The sequence below is a fragment of the Polistes fuscatus genome, unplaced genomic scaffold, assembly GCF_010416935.1.
Source record: "Polistes fuscatus isolate 324 unplaced genomic scaffold, CU_Pfus_HIC Scaffold4, whole genome shotgun sequence".
NCBI classification, from domain to species: Eukaryota; Metazoa; Arthropoda; class Insecta; order Hymenoptera; family Vespidae; genus Polistes; species Polistes fuscatus.
In genome coordinates, this window is record NW_025113118.1 from 5,598,695 (window position 1) to 5,617,593 (window position 18,899).

The following is an 18,899-nucleotide window of genomic DNA, read 5'->3' on the forward strand; positions in this document are numbered from 1 at the left end:
TAAAACATGTGTGTCTCGCTCGGTGGTTGTAACGGAAGAGAGCGAATAGTAGCGGCTGTTCATATACTTGGTGCTTTTTTAATTCTTTGGTTTCGTCACTAGCGGCGTGACGGTAAGAGTGCCGGTGGCGCCAAGCTTTGGCGTGACGGCCACAGAAATGAAAACTATGCAGTATACAGTAACTCTATGTCCATCTTCTCTCTTTAACCTAAGTGCCTGAGTCGGTTTAGATGATATTGGGATAATTATAAAATTTGTTAGTTGTCAAGTTTGCTCACATTGTATAAATTATAAATATATATTTTATACAAATAATTCCAAGTTGTATTAAATAATGATAACTTAAGTGGTCATATAACATAAGATTTCTGTAATAAATGGATTTATCGTTCTTTTGAATCTCTTTATTTTTGAATTTTGCCTATTAATTCGTTGTAACAGTTCGTTAAATCAATTTAACCATTTTGAATTTAATAAGAATTTAGCAGTTCTTGGTTATGAATTTAAAATTCGAGCAATTGCATAATCAACTTCAATTTTTCTATTTACCGGCTCATAAATATCAGAACTGCTGGTTATTGAGAAAAAGAAGTAATACGATATTTAAACATTATATAGATAGTATTACATATGAATAACAATCAAAATGGCAACACCAACCAATGGTAATGGTAACCTTGTTGATGAATTTGAAGAAGCATTTCAGGTAAATTATTTAACTTTATACTAAAAGTAATTTATTTTCTAATACATTTGGTTTTTTTATTTATATTAGTGAAAGTATAAATAATTCTTTATTAAAATATTTTTTTTCCAATTATTTAAAGTAAGATTTGTAATAAAATTTTTAACTTATAGCAATGTTTAAGTATATTAACAAAGGACGAAGGTTCAAGCAACAGTGGAATGGGTGTAAGCAGTGGCTTAACGATAGATAAAGAAGAAGCTCGTTGCGAAGTAGATCAAGTCACTTTAAGATTTACAGATTTGGCTAGACAAATGGAAGCTTTTTTTCTACAAAAAAGATTTTTACTATCAGCGTTAAAACCAGAATTGGTAGTAAAAGAGGACATATCTGATTTAAGGCTGGAATTAGCACGCAAAGAAGATTTGATTAAAAGACATTATGATAAGATTGCAGTATGGCAAAATTTATTATCAGATTTACAAGGATGGGCTAAATCTCCTGCACAAGGACCTGCACCTAATGGTAAATAATATGCTTTTATATTATATTTAAATTTATATAACTTTTAATTTATATTCGTAGGACTACCAAATGGATCTCAAGGTGGTCAAACACAACAAGCCGGTAATGGCAGTGGTGGATCCACTATGCAGCAACAACAGCAGTTATTACAACATCAACAACAATTACAACAGCAACAACAACAACAGCAATTACATCTACAGCAACATCAAATGCAACAACAGCAACTTCACCAACAACAGGTACTTAAGTAATACCGTTAAACCTAAAGTTATAAATCCTGTCTTATAGCAGGTAGTCAAAATCATATAGGCATTGATAAATTATTCCATGACATTATTTAGCAGAAAATTTACATTTTATGATCATCCCAAAAATTATACTATTCTGCTAATTATTTGGATTAATAATGGGAAGGGGATTACTGAAATATAATATATTCATACAACTGAGAATTCATTTATCTAGAAAGTTCTTAAGGTTGCATCTTAAAATCTTATTTCCATTATAAGAGATTGTACTCAATGTAGTATTTTTATTTTTATTCTAACCAAATATTTATTATCTCTTCAATCAAGTTTTTATATTATTTAGTATATGTTCAAATCATGCATGTATACGTATGTATAAAGAGTATATATGTTTAAAAACAAAAAGGAAAGAAAAAGAGAAAAAAAAATAGTTGTTAAGTAAATTATTTTGATTGGAATACTCATGAAGATATTAGAATCTATTTTGTTTATTTTAATGTACAGGATGCATAAGACAATGTATAGGAATGGTCCTGATGTAGAAAGAAAAAATTTATATTATTATTGTTGTATGTAATCAGTGCCTTATACAATTCCTATTTATAGAAATGTAATATATAATGCAAAGATTTAAAGTGCTTTTATAATTAACTGCGATATAGGAATACAAAAATATGAACTCTATATAAAGAAAGTATCACTGTTGTAAAATGGTGCCAAACAACTAATATAAAAATATGTACAAATGTTTAGCCAAAACTAACATAATAAAACTGATAAAGGCAATAATACAATATAAGATTATGCATATAGGGTATGGCTGCTTACATTAACAGACTTAATAAGCTCTCAATTATATGCCCTTTAAAAATGATTGTATATATAAATATCATTTGTAGATTCGAAAAAGAAAACTCGTGCCACTCCACATATTTTGGTATAGATGAAAATATATAAAAACAAACTCATATTTTTTTACACTTTTTATCTCATAAATAATACATTTTCTTTGTCATTGTCGTTGTATTTATACATATACACAATCACAGGAACACCTGCGTACGTATACACATGTGTTCGTGCGCGCGTGTATATGATTTGAAATATTTTGTATATATATAAGATTTTTCTATTTGTAAAACAAATGATTTCTTGCATGTAAACATGTATGCATTATGCATTTGCAAAATCTAGGATTATTAAAGAAAATTTCAATAGTTATTAAAGATAAGTTAAAAGTCTATTAAATGGGGTAGCATAAAGTTACATGTAAAGTTCCTGCTGCAAATGCTTTAAAATACATTATGTATGAATATACACAATTTTATACTTAGATAGTAGATGTAGTATGAAGTTGAAAAGAAAAGTTTGAATCTACTTATTAAATCATTATAATTGCAAACTGATATATATGTATATATATGTATGTATATCAGTGTGTATATATATATATATATATCTTATTTATGTTGTCTTTACATGCAAGTAGAAGTTTGCAGAATAAATCTCTGTTCATGCAAAACATTGTGCTTTCTTTCATTTTCCTTGCCTAAATATTGTCATTCCTGTATAATCCTATCAGTTTGGAACTACGATAAAAACCTATTTCGATGTTTATCTACATACTTATTTGTCTGTGCATATGCATGCATGTAGAGCAATCCAAAGTAGAACATTTAAATTAGGAATACATTGAGTATGAGAAAAATCATTTCTTGAATGATAAGAATATTGACGTGGGAAGAAAATAATATATTGTATCAAACTTGTATTATTTGCGATTAAAACCTTCAAATAAGTTTAATACAAGTTATTCGGTCATAGTTTATAAATATAAAATCAATGAAACTTGTTTTCATGTATCATTTGATGTGGATTTTCAGGTGCAACAAGGTACAGGTCCTCCACCAACATCGGGTCTTCAAGGAGTCAGTGTCTCAGTTGGACAACAAGGCATGTTCATGGCTCAGGGTGGAGTAGGAGTAACCGGTGGTAGACCTACTGGTTTTCCAGTTGGTGGTGTTGGAAGTAGTGCGCTTCAAGGCCCATTGGCTTTCCTAGAAAAGACAACGAGCAACATAGGGATGCCTGAAAGGCGGAGTTGACGCGGAAGGGGGAGGGGCCGGGGTCGGAGTCGAGGAAGAGGTCGAGGAAGAGGACGAGGTGGAGGAGGAAGCTTACCACCACCGCCGTCTCTTCTCGATCCATCGGACCCCTCATCTTATGCTGCTGCTGCCGTAGTCGCAGCTGTTACGGCAGCGCCCCTTCCCTCACAACAGCAGCAACCTCCGCCGTCATGTACATGAGGATATTTCTAGCAATTAATTTTCATCTAAAAGTTGCATTACATCTTCCTCTTCATATCTTGTATTATTTAGAATTTCATAATGATTAAAGCGATTTTTATATTAATATAAAAATCCTTTAACAATTGCAGCTTGTGGTACGGGTCTAGAGTATTGTGTGTTGAAGTTACTTATGTACAGATTTATAGAATTAATAATTTATAAATATCAGGGTATCAGCGAAGAAACAACATATTTTAACAGTGCTAGTTTTATTGCTTTATTATGAATTAAAATTATCAACATACAAAGATTATTACATAGAATTCTATGTATTTGTTTTGTATTAATTATAAAGTTTACAATGATTTATTAATCATATCAGTTTATATTGATCTTTTTAAAGGATAACAAATTAAAGAAAATTCAACATGATGTTATTGTAAAACAGAATAAATCGCGAAGAGTTTCTAATTGCGTATAAAATTGACAAGTATTGTACATAACAAAAGTTATACCATAGAAATGCGATGATATATATGAGTTAATATCAGTTCATTTTCTTTAATTTATAATTACTATTAGCTAATAAAAGAATCTTTAGATATTGAGAATGTGAGAAGTTGTATGTATGTATGTATGTATGTAAGTATGTATGTATGTATGTACGTATGTATGTACGTAACAGAAATAGTAAGCACATTTATTTGTAATCACTATATATTGTACGTATAATTCTACTGGTTATGTTATTATGAACAAATAGCTATTGTTTTATTATGCACACGACTATATTACATTGCCTTATTGATTTCTTACAAATTCCATTATTTGGTTAAAGGATGTACTAAAAATAATATATGATATTTATTATAGAATTTGTTTGTTATGATTTTTACAAAATAATGCTATTTCAAATAAAAGACAGATTAAACACGCAATTATGTCGACAATTTATAATTGTACTGTAAATGCATTCATCTTGTAAAATGATATAAATACAACTTTCATAGGTATTTAATCATTAACAATAAGATATAAAATTGTGATTGTCAATTTTATACATGTTAATAGACCTTACTTCTTGGTTTCATTTAATGTACATATATTATATTGGATTATTTTTATATTATATCTTTTATGTATGTATATGCACGCGTATACAATATATAGAAAAGATAATCTTGCAATTCCAATTTAAATTAGGAAGTGGAAGAAATCAATTGTAAAAATTGAATAAGGGTACGAGTTGGACGCCCTGTCATTCCTGCCGGTATATATGGTAACTCATCATTTCCAGGACCCATTACTCCTGCAATATCTAAATGCATCCACGGAACATCATTTCCTGCAAATTCACGTAAGAAAGCTGCGGCAGTACAGGATCCGCCACCTTTACATTTTGCTACATTGTTAACGTCTGCTGCTTTAACTTTTTCTGGAAATTATTATAATTATATAAAGTATTCAGTTTTTCTGATAGATGCCAACGGAATTTGTTGATATTAGATTTCTTACTTGTTACTTCATCTGTATAACATTGCCATAGCGGAAATCTCCAGACTCTGTCGCCAGAAACCATACCAGCTTGTCTTAAAGTTTCAAAAAGTTCAATATTATTACTAAATACACCTGTAGCTGCACCAGCTAACGTAATTCTCATAGCTCCTGTTAATGTTGCAATATCCAGAATGAATCTATAATAAATTTGATTATTAATAATTAACAAATGCAATAATACAAATGAAAGTTAAGCTAAGTACTAGAATTACTTCGGCTTGAATTCATGAGCATAACAAAGAGCATCCGCAAGTATAAGTCTCCCTTCTGCGTCCGTATTGTCTACTATAATACTTTTTCCGTTCATTGCAACAACTAGATCGCCAGGCTTTGTTGCAGACCCAGATGGTAAATTTTCCGTAAGAGGAACTAAACCAATAATATTTACTTTCAATTTAAGCTCTGCAGCTGCTTTAATAGATGCTGCTACGCATGCTGCTCCGCTCATATCCGCGCGCATTTCATCCATATCAGAAGAAGGCTGAAGAATACCATGTTTTAATATTGGTTATAAATTTGGTAACACGTTTCAATAATCTTACCTTTATGCTAATTCCACCAGCATCAAATGTAACACCTTTGCCAACAAACGCAATCGGAGCTTCATTATTATCAGCACCTTTGTAACTAATTTCAAGAAATTTAGGTTGCTCTAAACTGCCACGTGATACACTCAAGAAAGAACCCATCTTCTTTTGTTCTGCCCATTCTTTGTCATGAATTTTCACACTGATCTTTAATGTACTCAGAGTCGATGAAACTTCATTTGCAAATATTGTAGGTGTCATTAAATTAGCTGGTGTATCAGCAAGTTTGCGTGCCCAGTTTTGTGCTGAAGCCTTAACAATTCCTTTCTGCCACTCATTTCTAAATATGTATAAATGTTATCAATTTATATTATTATTATTATTATTATTATTATTATTATTATTATTATTATTATTATTATTATAAATATTATCATTATTATAACTATATAACTTTTAAATTCATTTGATTAAGATGATTCACTCACTGGCCTTCTTCACCATAAAGAGAAACTTGCGGTAAGGTTTCTCGTTTCTGTTTATTTTTTAATCCTTGGTAATACCACGTAGAAAGACCAGCACCTTCTGCTGCTGCTTCTGCATCTCCTAATGGTTCTAGTTTTATATCTTTTATTTCAAAAGCATTCAATGCACGACAGCCAGCTAGAGAAAATAATAACTTTTATATATATGATATAATCTCTTTAGAAGAATTTTTATAATATTTAATAACACAATAATTATTACTTAATTTAGAGAGAAAATAGGTGGGTTTTATTTATTTATTAAAATCATACCTGCTGCAGCCGCACGTACGCTTTCTTTTCCTTCATGAATTTCTTCTAATACATTGATACCAAGATTTGATTTTCCCAAGCCAACTACTGCAACTCCGGTATAATCAGTTTCGTCCAAACCCCAAAATACTCTAGCATGACCTTTTGGAATCTTTGGACCTGCTCTATAGTAGTATAAGCAATTATTTACTATGAATATTTATACATATTCTAATAATGGAATAGTAGATAAGGAATGATATATATACATACTAAATAAATTATATTAAAGATAAATTGAGACACAAATTTATATCTTTATTAATTACAATAAAATCTAGGCATCTGTGACACGAGTCATATGCTATATTATTTGCAATTTTAAAATACAATCTAAAAATATACTATTTTTTACATTATGTATCTTATAATATAAGTTTTTTTTAATAATTATTCTACACGTAACCACATTTATAATTATGCTTTCAAGATTCAACTATATCTATTTGTATTGATTTACAACAATGTAGTTCCGTCTACAAAGAATTATTAGAATTTGCATTATAATAAAAACATTGAAACTAGACATCACAATTGGTTGCATATTCTTTTTGTATACCACCTTCATTTTAGACCTATTTAAGAATCTGCTTTTAATGATACACAATATGATTTAATGAAGGATTACATTTCTCAGTAAATAGTTCATATTGTTTATATACACTTAGTAATGCATATAATGACTTTGTCAAGAGACTTCATTCGTAATATTTTAAAAGTGAATCCATGGAAAGATGCTAACAATTGTCCTAATACATGATATTTTACAAAATAAATGATTTACTTAAAACAAAATATTTAGTAATCTAGATTTAAGTATTAACTAAATATAGCTTAATTATTTTTATTAAAGTATACTCAAAATTTTCTTTGTTAAATATAAAATGTACTTGAAGGAATTTGTGCAAATCATTTTCTCTTTTGTGTTATGATAAAATTTGGCACAAATTATACTTGTATCTTTTCATATCTGTTTGCTCATAAAAATTCATATATACTAGTTATTTAGTTTAATAATTAAATTAGGCTACTTCAGTATATAAGATAATGAATATTAATAGTATATATATTTATGCACTATGCATATTGTATATTGACATCAAATGCATCAATTATTTTTTTTTTATGAACTGCACATTAAGATTTTAAATAGAATTATTTGATAAACTTAATTTTCTAGGTACTCACTCTGTATACATGGCAACATGGTTTTCACATGGGCATTATAAGTAATATTTGTAATTACGTAAGTTATATTTGTAATCATCATTCTCGGTCACAGAAAATTTATAATACTTTAGTTAGAGGTACAAAAATACTTAAATCAATGTTGATTGTATATAACTATTGCCAAGAAAGAAAGTTTCTTTTAAATTCAATGTGTAAGAAATATGTGTTAATTGCATTACCAATTTAACGTGACATTATAAGAAAGATATTTAAAAGTTATAACTTAATATATATACTAAAAAAATTATTACCACATTCCTAGCAACCGTTTATGATTAACATTCAGTCTATATTTTCAATTATATCTAAGGATATTATATTCAGATGTAAATATTGTAAGTAACGTTACCTATATATATATATATATTTAAATTTTCAATCCGATCATAAAATAGAAAAAAATATTTGTGCTGTCAATATTCAAGACATACCTATCTGAACTAGGTAGCCTTCATTAATGAAAATCTTTATAATAGGAAGCTTTTTTATTTCAGCCTGAAGTATATTTAGAATATTTAGAATAATTTTTCTGCCTCGTTGTTTAAATGTGAGCATAAATTAGGTCATATCGAAAAATACATCAGCACAAATCCTAAATATTTTTATTTAATCTTACTGCATAACTTCTGCATTGCTCTACTAATTAAAATCAAACAAATTCTAATATTTTGATAATTCCTTGAGAATTTGCAGCTACTATAACATTGGACATTTGTCTCCAACACACTGCTGAGACAAATTCGTTTAAATCTTCCTCTTTTCGATCTTGAATTTCTAATATACTTCGCACAGCATCAAACTTATATGAGAATAATTGTTTTGTTAGTCCTTTGTAATACACATAAAGTGCATTGTTTTCTGAACCACAGGCTACATAATCACCATCTGTGGCCAGCCCTACAAAATTTTTTTCATTAACATGTCCAATAAAAGATCTTAGGCAATGAGGATTATTAATATTCCACATCTTCAGTTGTGAATCAGTACTTGCCGATACAATCTCTTCCTTATTAATAAATTTAACATAAGATACAGCTTTACGATGTCCTTTGAAAATACGCAAGGCTTCTTTCATATTACGTAAATCATAATAATGAACACAGTGATCAGCAGATCCAAATGCCAAGTGACACGAACTACATGGATTAAATTTTACACAACAAACATTAGCTTTTGCTTCTAAAGATGCAACAGAATGATCTGTATTCAAGGACCATAATTTAACTCTTGCATCATCCGATCCAGATGCTATAAGTCTAGTGTCAACATCATTAAAATCTACAGACCAACATCTCTTTTCATGCTCTTGGAAGGTTTTAGTTCTATTACCTGTTGCAGCATCCCACACTGTTACAGTTCCTTCATAATCTGACGAGGCTAACATTCCTTTGTGGAAAGAATTCCATGAAACACACGATATTTTAGAACTGGAGACCATTTCTATAGAAGGATAATGAATATCAACTGTATCATGTATTACAGCACCATAATCGAATACTTTAATACGTTTGGTGACACCAGCTATTGCAAAGAATTCATTATCCTTATCAAATTCTATGCTCGAAACAATTGTAGAATTATTAAAGATATCAGAAGAATAATTTAATGTAGCTAATGGTCGTAACGTATTATATCTGGAAAATTTAACCAGATTTTCTCGAAAGATATCAAGGCCAGAACTTGTACTATGACTTGCATCTGTTTGACTTTGAGGTTTATATCCAAGTAATAGTTCCTTAGCACGTAAATGAAAGTAACATTGCACAAAATCATCAAAATGACCATGCATTCTTTTTCTACGAATAGCCAAAGTTGAACTACTTCCATATTCAATTTGTTTTTGACTACCAGACGGGTTTGTAAATGATTCATTTCCTATCGCTCTATCGTTAGGTTTTACCATATTAGAATCAATTATATCTATAAGACCGATCATTTCTCGTCTGATAGCAGATACTTGTGCTGTATCATTTTCACTTGATTTTTTCAAATCTTCTACACGTGGACATTTATTTTGAACGTCTTTTAGAATATTTTCAACTTCTTCCATATCACGTTTAATTAAAGCCATCTCCTTTTGTAACTGATTTTTTTGCTCTTCTTTTTGTTGTAACAAATGTTTTAAAAATTCGTGTAAAAGTTTATTTTGTATAGCGCATGTTTCAGCTTCAAGTAAGTGCTTTCTTTGTGTCAACACTTCTAACATTACATTAACATCAGGCAGAGTTAGATGAGCGCTTTCTACGGCAACTATATCTCTTAAACCATCACGAGAAAGTACAGATAATTCTGTTCCTACTCTATTTTTACTATCTCCTACGTTTGAAGAGCCTAATTTAGAAAGGCCCTTGATTCTCGTTTTATATTTTGTTACTAATTCATTTAACAAAAAATTAGGAAATATATCCTGCTGGCTTAAAGCAAGACTACATTTTGGACATCTACTATTAGCTTCTAAAGACTTCACGATGCAATGATAACAAAAAGTGTGACCACAACGAGTGATATGTGCTTCATCGATTAATTCAAAACAGATCGGGCATTGATAATCATTATTTCTGTCTTCAAGCGAACTGCCAATTCCAAGTAAAATATTGCTGGAATGAAGGTGACGCTTCACATTTCTACTAGATTCCCCTATACCTCTACTGCTTCCTGCCCCACTATCACTTCCTAAATTACCATCCCCATTAGACGACATTACTCTTGCATCATCGCTCAGTCTAGTCTTTCCTGAAACAATCAAAATAATGCTATTGAGCTCTAAAAATAAAAAATAATCTACTCTATACTGAAAGTTGTATTATAAAAAAATAAAAAATATAAGAAGAAGAACTTTTGATAACAATTTTTCATACAAAAGAAGAAAAGAATTTGAATATCTTAAGAACATAGCTCGAGCAGCATTATAACAATTGTTTCAGGCTGGAAATGTGAAGAATATATGTAAATGTATTGATACTAACTATACCAAACATATGTAAGTGAAAGATTAGATGCAATATTATATAATCTATAGAAAATGCTTTATCTTTATTGTGTTCTCATAGCAGAATACTCGATATACCTCATTAAACGACAAAATGTTTGCATTTATAAACATAAAAAGGAAAAAAAAAGCTGTGAGAAACAAATTAATAAAGCATTATGATGTTAAAAGTATGCATATATGGCTGAATCAAATAACCATATGTAAGCAAAAAAGGTAGATAAATTAAGAGATCTAATAAAAGGAAAACAATCAGAACCGATAAAGTGAATAAATAAAAGCAATGATAACATTATAAATAATTAACATATAATATGCTATTTAAGGTTACAAGACATGATAGGAATATTTGAAACTTACAAGCAAATATGTTTTAGTAGTTTCCCTTGAACTCGTTCATTGTACTTAGCTGCTGCAGGAGTTAATGTAAAGCTTTCATCATCTGCCTCATATACCCCAAGCACCAAACCTTTCTGTTGAAGAATTAAAAACAATAAAATTATATAAATTCATTAAATCCTTTATGCAATTTGGTTTTACATCTGAATCAACATATTTATTTGGATATTGATAAAGATCAGAATTTTAGATACTACTTAAATATATCTTATCTAAGAGACTAATATTATGCTATTAGTTTTTAAAAATTAATTTTACAATTGCGTTAACAAATAAAAACGTGCAGATAAAATAAGCATGTTCTGCTTTAACAATCTATGTTTCAATCAATCAACATGCTAAAAAAAAGTACTAACTAGACGATTTTATTTAGATATATATATTCTCGGGATTAAACAGAAATTATAAATTACCTTCATTGTTGAATAAGTTTTAAAAAACAGTAACTGCGTCTTTATGTATCGTAGACCCTTACTCCTGATAAGAGACAACGCCATAATTTGTTCGAGAGAACATTATGAATACGCATTATATATATATATATATGTCTATATATATCTATACGTTATATATATATAAATGTATGTATGTATGTTTGTATGTATATATCTATAGAATGATTCTTCAAAAATAAGTTTATCTTGATTACATTCGGTGCTCGGTTAATTTAAATTAGAGTGAGATAGCACTTCTATTTATGATGCTTTATAGTTCTTTTTCAATATTTGATTAACTTTTTACAAAGAAATTTTATTTAGTAATTTTATTCTGAACCTATAGAAAGTAACGAAAGATGGAAGAACTCCTTCTACTCGGTCGATAATTTCGATAGATAAAATAGATTCGTTGAACAATTAACTATTCATATTTCAGTCTTTTCTTAATCATCACATTTTTATAATTATTTTAATTATTTATAGACGGCTTAATTAATGTTAGTTTGATAGATTTGTAATTAATTATATGATATTACATTTTTTTATATGAACAAATTTCATTTTAGAAAAAATATATATTTTTATATATTTTTATGGATACAATTTATTTGAAAGATCACACATTTATACTTAAAAATATTTACAATATTTTCAATATTTACATTTAAATATTGTATAATACAGAAAGAGAGAGAGAAAGAAGTAATTACGTAATAATTCGCATTAATTTAATATACATTGTGAAATATATGTTTACGTCATATTTACTTTATACTAAACAAGATAGCATATCAAATAAAAGATTTAATTTAATGTAGTTATTATTTTTAAAATTAAGCTAATTATATTAAATTTTTAAATTTTCGTTATTAATTCATTGCATCTTTCCATATCTGGAATATTCTTGATAATGTTCTGTCTGAGCTAATAATAAGGAAGGTGGCGGTGCTTGAAGATGTTCTTCGCCACCATACCGTTTAATAATACTTTCTCGTGCCTTATCTTTTAGTTCATCCCTCTTTTTATCATATTCTTGTTTCAATAATTCTAATTTTGTTGGTTCCGCGAGTAAATGTACATCGACTCCTTTCTCGTGTGCTTCCCAAGCAAATAATTGAGCATTTGCGTGTTGCTGTGTATCTCCTGAGAAACGTACGAAATTTCCTCCTTTGTAATCCACTCTGTAAGAAGAAATAATAATATTTATTATGGATAAATAAATATATTATAATATATATGAAAAGGAAGAAAATTAAAAAAAAAATAATTTATATATATAAAATAGAATATAGAATAAAAATATAAAACATACTCTCTATCCGTTCCTACGTAAGGATTATCACGCATAGATCTAGTTTTAGGATCATAATACGCGGATTGAAGATCCAAATTACGAAGATATTTAGCCGTATCTTCTCGAATTCTTAGATTTCTAACAGTAATACGTTGTTTAGAATCGACTTTAGTTCCAGGCATATCAACTTCATCAACGTATTTGTCCTCATCTTTGTCTGAATCTTGTTCATCATTTTCTTCAGCATTAAGTTTCTCTGCGCGCATTTGCCTTTTAGCTTCTTCAATTTTTTGATATTCTTCTACAATGGCTTTGTGTTCGGACAAATCATAACCAGCCCATCTATATAAAAAATTAGATTGTTTAAATTATGTAAATTCTAAATTTGTAAAAAAATAAATCCACACAAGTGGACGGGAATATTTACCAGTCAACGGGTAACAACGGGAAATGTTTAACCCGTTTGTTATGATAGAATTGGTTATTAATTTATTACTAATATTTGAGAAGTTGAATCATAAGTGTATATTTTACAATAGAATGTAACATTTGATATTTTATTATATTATGTGAATTTATTCAATTAACATAAAACAAAAACAAGCGTTCAACGTTAACACGTTGAGCGCCACGCGTTTTTCTAAAGCAATCCCGTTCAGGCCACGCGCGCCGCCATCGATGGTTGACGCGGCATGAACGGAAAGTCCAACGGAAAATCCGTGGCGCTCAACGTGTTAAATGATGATTCATCATTAACGAAAAAAAAGAGTTAACCATAAGATATAATAGTACATACCTATCTCTTTTACCATCATAATCAACGCACAGATCAGGCTGTGCGAATTCATCTGGTGCAATATCTCTGTTTGTAAACTTAGCTCCTATCTTACGAGGCCTTTCCATACATTCCTTCTTTTTATGTGTCATAGCACCACAATTCTCACATGCACCTTTACGGTATTTTGTTGCAACTTTAGATGTATCTACACCACGTTTATACCATTCATCTATTCCACTAAAGTACTTTCGTTTCTCAGGTTGAGGTCTTTGATGTTTTAATGTAGGACCCTAAAAAGTATTATTGTATAAATTATATATATATGATATGAAACAATGAGCAATGATTTAACAACACAATATAATTATCAAATATTTTATACCTGTGCACCAAAATACCATGGTGTTGCACTAATATATTGTGGAATATGTGGATTTATATCTTTGCCTTCTTCATCAACAGCAGCAGGCGCTGTACCTGCTTTTCTTGCCTCTTCTAATTCTTTTGCTTTCCTCCAATCTTCTCGACTCTTTTTTCTTGGCTCATCTTCACAAGCAGTCTTATCTTTTAAGATTTTCGACACGGGTACATTAGCAACTGCATTGGCCATTTTTTAATAATAATTATTATAGTCACTTATGATTAATATGTTTATCCACGAGTAAAGTCTGATAGATTCTACCCACGTTAATCAAAACTATATAAGTCATGACTCGAAGGAAAAATTTAAGAAAATGTTGCTGACAAGTGACATCTATCGCTAAAAATTCGAAAACAATCTGTCAAAACATTTCTAATTGGTTTATATTTATCTTTAACTATGCAATTAATTTTAATAATACTATTTGTTACGTTAAAAAATATGATAGTTTAATATTAAATTAGAAATAAATATTTTGAAAGATTTTATACATGTATGTAGAATTACATACAATTACTGACCGTTGTTACTTTCTTTGTGACATATTTTTGTCCTCATGTAATGTAAAATATTGGACAACTATAAAATCCTATGATAATTATCTTTTAAACATATACCGACGAAAGATATTGTAGAAAAATGGAAGTCATTGTTCTAAAATAATTCAAAATATAAAGGTAAAGCAAAGTCGTCATAACAACTTATCTTTATTCTTTCAATACATTTATCAGAAAATTGTTCAATTTTTATTGGTTATGATTTCATCAAATTTCAACATATAAAAACAAACGTCATTGCTGTTGCACAAAAATGGCGACTGTACACTGATATGTGATTCGAGGCTATGTCTCACATTGTACATCTGTTAAATATAGTGTGGTATATATATATATGCATACATACATATTATATATACATATGCAACATATATATATACACAATATTACGTATTTTACGATAATGTGATTAAACTTAAAACGTATATTTTTAAATTTTTATTTAAAAAAGTATTTAAATAATTAACATAAAATAATACATTGAAAATTTCTTAATTTATTCGTACAAAATATGTAATATATTTTATTACAAAAATAAAATTAAACGGGAAAGTCTCATAAATCATTTGAATATGGTTGCAACCAACCAATTATACAGCAATAAAAAAATTATCCATTCGAGTTTATTTATCTATATGAAATATTCTTAAGCAAACCAAATATTTCTTATTTTTGACTAGATTAAATAGTTTTTAAAAAATATTAATAAAATATTATCCAATGTTTAATAATTCAACTAAGAAATGTGAAATCAATGTAGACACTCGCCATTGTGATATGGTTACTGTTCGGCAAAATCGTTAACCTTACACCATATTTGTTTATTCGCGATCGTATTTGATATGAAATATATTTATCAGGATGTTTAGATTTACAATAAATAAAAAATTAATTAATTAATTTATAGAAGAAAATAAAAAATAAATTTAAAGAAAACGCAGGTGAAAAGTTGATTTTGCAATGGATTGCAATTTTTTGGCGGGAATCTGTTAACACGACATGTTAGAGGGGGAAAGCTTCATATACGTATAGCGAATCGGAGCGCGATGCATCGCGTCGGTAAGATCAGTCGCATCTCGCTATTCGTGCAGGCACTTGTGTTGTACGAGTCGATTTCTGTAATACGTATACAAAGCATAACCCGAAGTATAAAACGATGCGCTATTATCAAAAAATGAAAAACTGAAAAAGAAGAGTGAAAGAAAAAAGGGTAGGAAGGGTGAAAGAAAGGGAAGAGCAACGAGGGAATAAGAGGAAGGGAGAAAAAAGAGAGGAGCATAAAGAGTCAATGCTTCTCGCCGACTTAATGTGAAAGACCGTATATCTTCAGTGCATAGCGTAGAAACGCACGGTGTCTCTCGTAACCGGCACATCACGACGCGCGCACCGGCAATCGCCTTTGTCTCTCTGCCACACTACGCAAATTCCGAGGTGAGTCTGTTTCTCATTCTTATGAGGTGATCGTTAACGGATTATTAGCGTCGCCAGAGATACTTATTTTTGTATTATATATCTCGATTGAATTGTTCATTTATTTCTTTTCTTTTTCCTCTAGTTTTTTTTTAGTTCCTTCACAATTTTTCCCTTCGTAATTGTTCGAGGATGTTAAATTAATTAATTTTTTTTTGTTGCGATGCGGTGCGAAAAAGGACGGGGGTGGGAGTGAGAGAATAAACGAGGGAGACGAAGAGAGACAGTAGATGGATGCGAGCTTCTCGACTCTTGCGTGATGCCATGATTTGTCAGCCATGGCGTCTCCGGTAGTAAGGCGAGGCTTTAGTAGAATCTACTTTGATAGCTTCTCTATCAAAAATCCGTAATCATTAATATTTTCTCTACATTTTTTTATCGCCCAATGTTAGACATTTTTTCTATTTATCATTTATTTCAGACCAAATATTATTTCATATAAATAGCATACATTTATTCAAAGATTTTGAAAATGGCGGGCGCGGAACTTTCAGAGAAGATTTTCGTACAAAAGGGATCTATAAAAATTTCGAAAAATAATATTATCTTATGATGTTATTTCTATTTAAAATATATTTTTTTAAATTAAATATCATATTTTTTTCATTTGTTTGTCATATCAATTCACTTTATAATCAAATTGAAATGTTTACTATAAAATGCTTTAATAAATGGTTCATTAATATTCTGTCTTCTATAGCCGAACTCACCAATTTCGTTTGGAAGTTTGCAAGAATAATATTTCGTTCACGAAGAAAAATTATTATTTATTTATTTATTTTAAGAATCTATATTTATAACGTTATACGATACTGCTAATTTACTAATATTGTCAGAGTTTTGAAAATCAATAAGTTTGCTTTCTAAATTTTTATATAATTTCTAATTTTTCATTAAATAAGAAAAAAATAATTGCTGAATTACAACAGGTTTTTTATCAATACTGCGTTAAAAAAAATATATAGAATCAAACATATAGACAGTAATATTTTATTATAATTAATTTGTATTTTTACAGAAAAAAATAACACTCAATATGTCAGACGACAATTCACCTGTTGTTGAGGAACAGAAAAAAAAACGAGGACGACCAGCGAAAACAGATAAGAATGCTGTTAAAGAACCCAAAAAGAGAGGAAGACCAACTTCAGATAAATACAATGCAGTACGTGCATCAAAATCTGATAATGAAGATGATGCCCCACCAGGACCTGTCAAAAAAGGTAGAGGTAGACCTAAAGGATCACATAAGAAAAAAGTATGTAAATATGTAATCTTTTATTTTTGATAAACTTTATATCGAGCAATTATTTGTTAAAATAAAGATTTTTAATTTACAGCAAGGTACACCAAAAGGTATAGCTCCTTCAGGTCGAGGACGTGGTAGACCAAAAAAAGTAGAAGAAAAACCTGAAAGTACTGGAGAAGAAGAGGACGAACAAGAAGAGGAAGAAGAAGAAGAAGAGAATTGAATAATATGGAATCATCTGTTTTATCTAAAGCATTTTGCTAATTATTCAATCTTTGTGTTATAATTATTTTGTATATTACACAATTATCAAATTTGAATTTAGTGAAAATGACGACTAATTTCGTAAAAGAAATTATAAATATTAACATTTATTTGGGATATAATAATATATTTGCATATTTCACATTTGGAGAAGTGATCATAACAAATGTTTATAAAGTAATATAATTTTTAAAATAATAAATTTTGTATCATGTATTTGTAACATTATGAGAAAAATGAAAATTATAAACTTCAAACTTTCATGAAGATATTTATGTTTCATAAATGAATTAACTAAATTCCTAGATGCATTTAAACATTTTGTATTTTATAAAATACATTGTATGGTCTTTCTGGCATCACTTTTCCACTACCTCCTGTACTTCTATATCGTATGCTATAATTCTATAACACAAGATGATGTATCATTATAAGAGATAGAACACAAACAAGGGAATATTAGCATTTTTGAAACAAACATATGTGTGAATGTCAAATTTGTATTAAAGTAAATAAATTCATGAAATACTCTTATTATTTTTATCTTTAAGTCATTTTTACTTAAGAGATTTATTAATGATATTACTAATTTTTATTTTTAATTCAATATTGATAAAATAATTCGAATAAAATATATTTTGTATGCAAAATAATATTCACAAATACTTATTATCATATTTTATTTTATAACATTCTTCTTGTTTTTTAAATTTGTAGATCAAACTTTTATTTTATACTATCTAATAAAATATGCGTTTTTTATTTCACAAAAGGTCCTATTACTTACATTAAAAATATTTCATATAGTTCTATGAATTGTTCTGCATATATACTATTAAATTTTGAAAATTATAAATTGAACGATGCAAAGAATAAATATTTTAATTGTAAGCTTGTGACAGAAAATTTTAGTAATGATTTGCATGCTATTGTTAAAATTCTTGATTTATGGAAATTCGTTATATGCATATGTATAATCTGTTATCAAACAAACAGATACAAATGTAATTTGATTAATATAAATTAGTTATGTTACAGAAACTATATTTATGTAATTGTTACATCATAGAAAAAATAGAAGAGCGAATTATATATATATATATATATAAGATTACAACGTTACAATGTTAATTGCAATGATT

The 18,899-nt window shown here is 28.8% G+C and overlaps 4 protein-coding genes across 8 annotated transcripts; 2 read left to right on the forward strand and 2 right to left on the reverse strand.

The window, feature by feature from the left end:
* Positions 1-167: 167 nt before the first annotated feature.
* On the forward strand, positions 168-4,538 carry LOC122521026 (mediator of RNA polymerase II transcription subunit 28-like). The gene is made up of 4 exons (XM_043641407.1): positions 168-706; positions 859-1,210; positions 1,271-1,452; positions 3,345-4,538. Exons 1-4 carry the CDS (start codon positions 647-649, stop codon positions 3,564-3,566), a joined length of 816 nt encoding a protein of 271 aa, XP_043497342.1. The 5' UTR covers positions 168-646; the 3' UTR covers positions 3,567-4,538.
* On the reverse strand, positions 4,002-11,837 carry LOC122521024 (E3 ubiquitin-protein ligase COP1-like). 2 transcript variants are annotated; one of them, XM_043641405.1, is made up of 8 exons: positions 11,701-11,837; positions 11,249-11,361; positions 6,631-6,794; positions 6,322-6,496; positions 5,849-6,173; positions 5,519-5,787; positions 5,265-5,443; positions 4,002-5,184 (listed from the first exon to the last, which is right to left on the reverse strand). In XM_043641405.1, the coding sequence occupies exons 1-8, from the start codon at positions 11,782-11,784 to the stop codon at positions 4,949-4,951; spliced, it is 1,545 nt and encodes a 514-aa protein (XP_043497340.1). In that variant the 5' UTR covers positions 11,785-11,837; the 3' UTR covers positions 4,002-4,948. The 2 variants fall into 2 exon arrangements, with proteins under 2 accessions (XP_043497340.1, XP_043497339.1); XM_043641404.1 differs by lacking the exons at positions 4,002-5,184; positions 5,265-5,443; positions 5,519-5,787; ... (2 more) ...; positions 6,631-6,794; positions 11,701-11,837 and adding an exon at positions 6,907-10,632 and having other exon boundaries at positions 11,249-11,332.
* Positions 11,838-12,430: 593 nt separating this feature from the next.
* On the reverse strand, positions 12,431-14,514 carry LOC122521025 (pre-mRNA-splicing factor Slu7). The gene is made up of 4 exons (XM_043641406.1): positions 14,179-14,514; positions 13,815-14,086; positions 13,037-13,360; positions 12,431-12,905 (listed from the first exon to the last, which is right to left on the reverse strand). The coding sequence occupies exons 1-4, from the start codon at positions 14,404-14,406 to the stop codon at positions 12,599-12,601; spliced, it is 1,131 nt and encodes a 376-aa protein (XP_043497341.1). The 5' UTR covers positions 14,407-14,514; the 3' UTR covers positions 12,431-12,598.
* A 1,292-nt stretch (positions 14,515-15,806) lies between these two features.
* LOC122521360 (HMG-Y-related protein A) lies at positions 15,807-18,291 on the forward strand. Of its 4 annotated transcripts, none has more exons than XM_043642022.1 (4): positions 15,807-16,205; positions 16,424-16,537; positions 17,263-17,502; positions 17,585-18,291. In XM_043642022.1, the coding sequence occupies exons 2-4, from the start codon at positions 16,523-16,525 to the stop codon at positions 17,714-17,716; spliced, it is 387 nt and encodes a 128-aa protein (XP_043497957.1). In that variant the 5' UTR covers positions 15,807-16,205; positions 16,424-16,522; the 3' UTR covers positions 17,717-18,291. The 4 variants fall into 4 exon arrangements, with proteins under 4 accessions (XP_043497957.1, XP_043497958.1, XP_043497959.1 ...); XM_043642023.1 differs by having other exon boundaries at positions 16,424-16,534; XM_043642024.1 differs by lacking the exon at positions 16,424-16,537 and having other exon boundaries at positions 15,809-16,205.
* Positions 18,292-18,899: the final 608 nt, after the last annotated feature.

Excerpts from the sequence above, each read along its gene's own strand:
- LOC122521026 (XM_043641407.1), top strand. The coding sequence starts at position 647 with ATGGCAACACCAACCAATGGTAATGGTAACCTTGTTGATGAATTTGAA. Across the intron at positions 707-858 it reads AATTTGAAGAAGCATTTCAG|CAATGTTTAAGTATATTAAC; the intron begins GTAAATTATTTA and ends TTTAACTTATAG. Across the intron at positions 1,453-3,344 it reads AGCAACTTCACCAACAACAG|GTGCAACAAGGTACAGGTCC; the intron begins GTACTTAAGTAA and ends GTGGATTTTCAG.
- LOC122521024 (XM_043641404.1), bottom strand. The coding sequence starts at position 10,600 with ATGTCGTCTAATGGGGATGGTAATTTAGGAAGTGATAGTGGGGCAGGA.
- LOC122521025 (XM_043641406.1), bottom strand. The coding sequence starts at position 14,406 with ATGGCCAATGCAGTTGCTAATGTACCCGTGTCGAAAATCTTAAAAGAT. Across the intron at positions 14,087-14,178 it reads CATGGTATTTTGGTGCACAG|GGTCCTACATTAAAACATCA; the intron begins GTATAAAATATT and ends AATACTTTTTAG. Across the intron at positions 12,906-13,036 it reads TACGTAGGAACGGATAGAGA|AGTGGATTACAAAGGAGGAA; the intron begins GTATGTTTTATA and ends TTCTTCTTACAG.
- LOC122521360 (XM_043642022.1), top strand. Across the intron at positions 17,503-17,584 it reads AAGGATCACATAAGAAAAAA|CAAGGTACACCAAAAGGTAT; the intron begins GTATGTAAATAT and ends TTTAATTTACAG.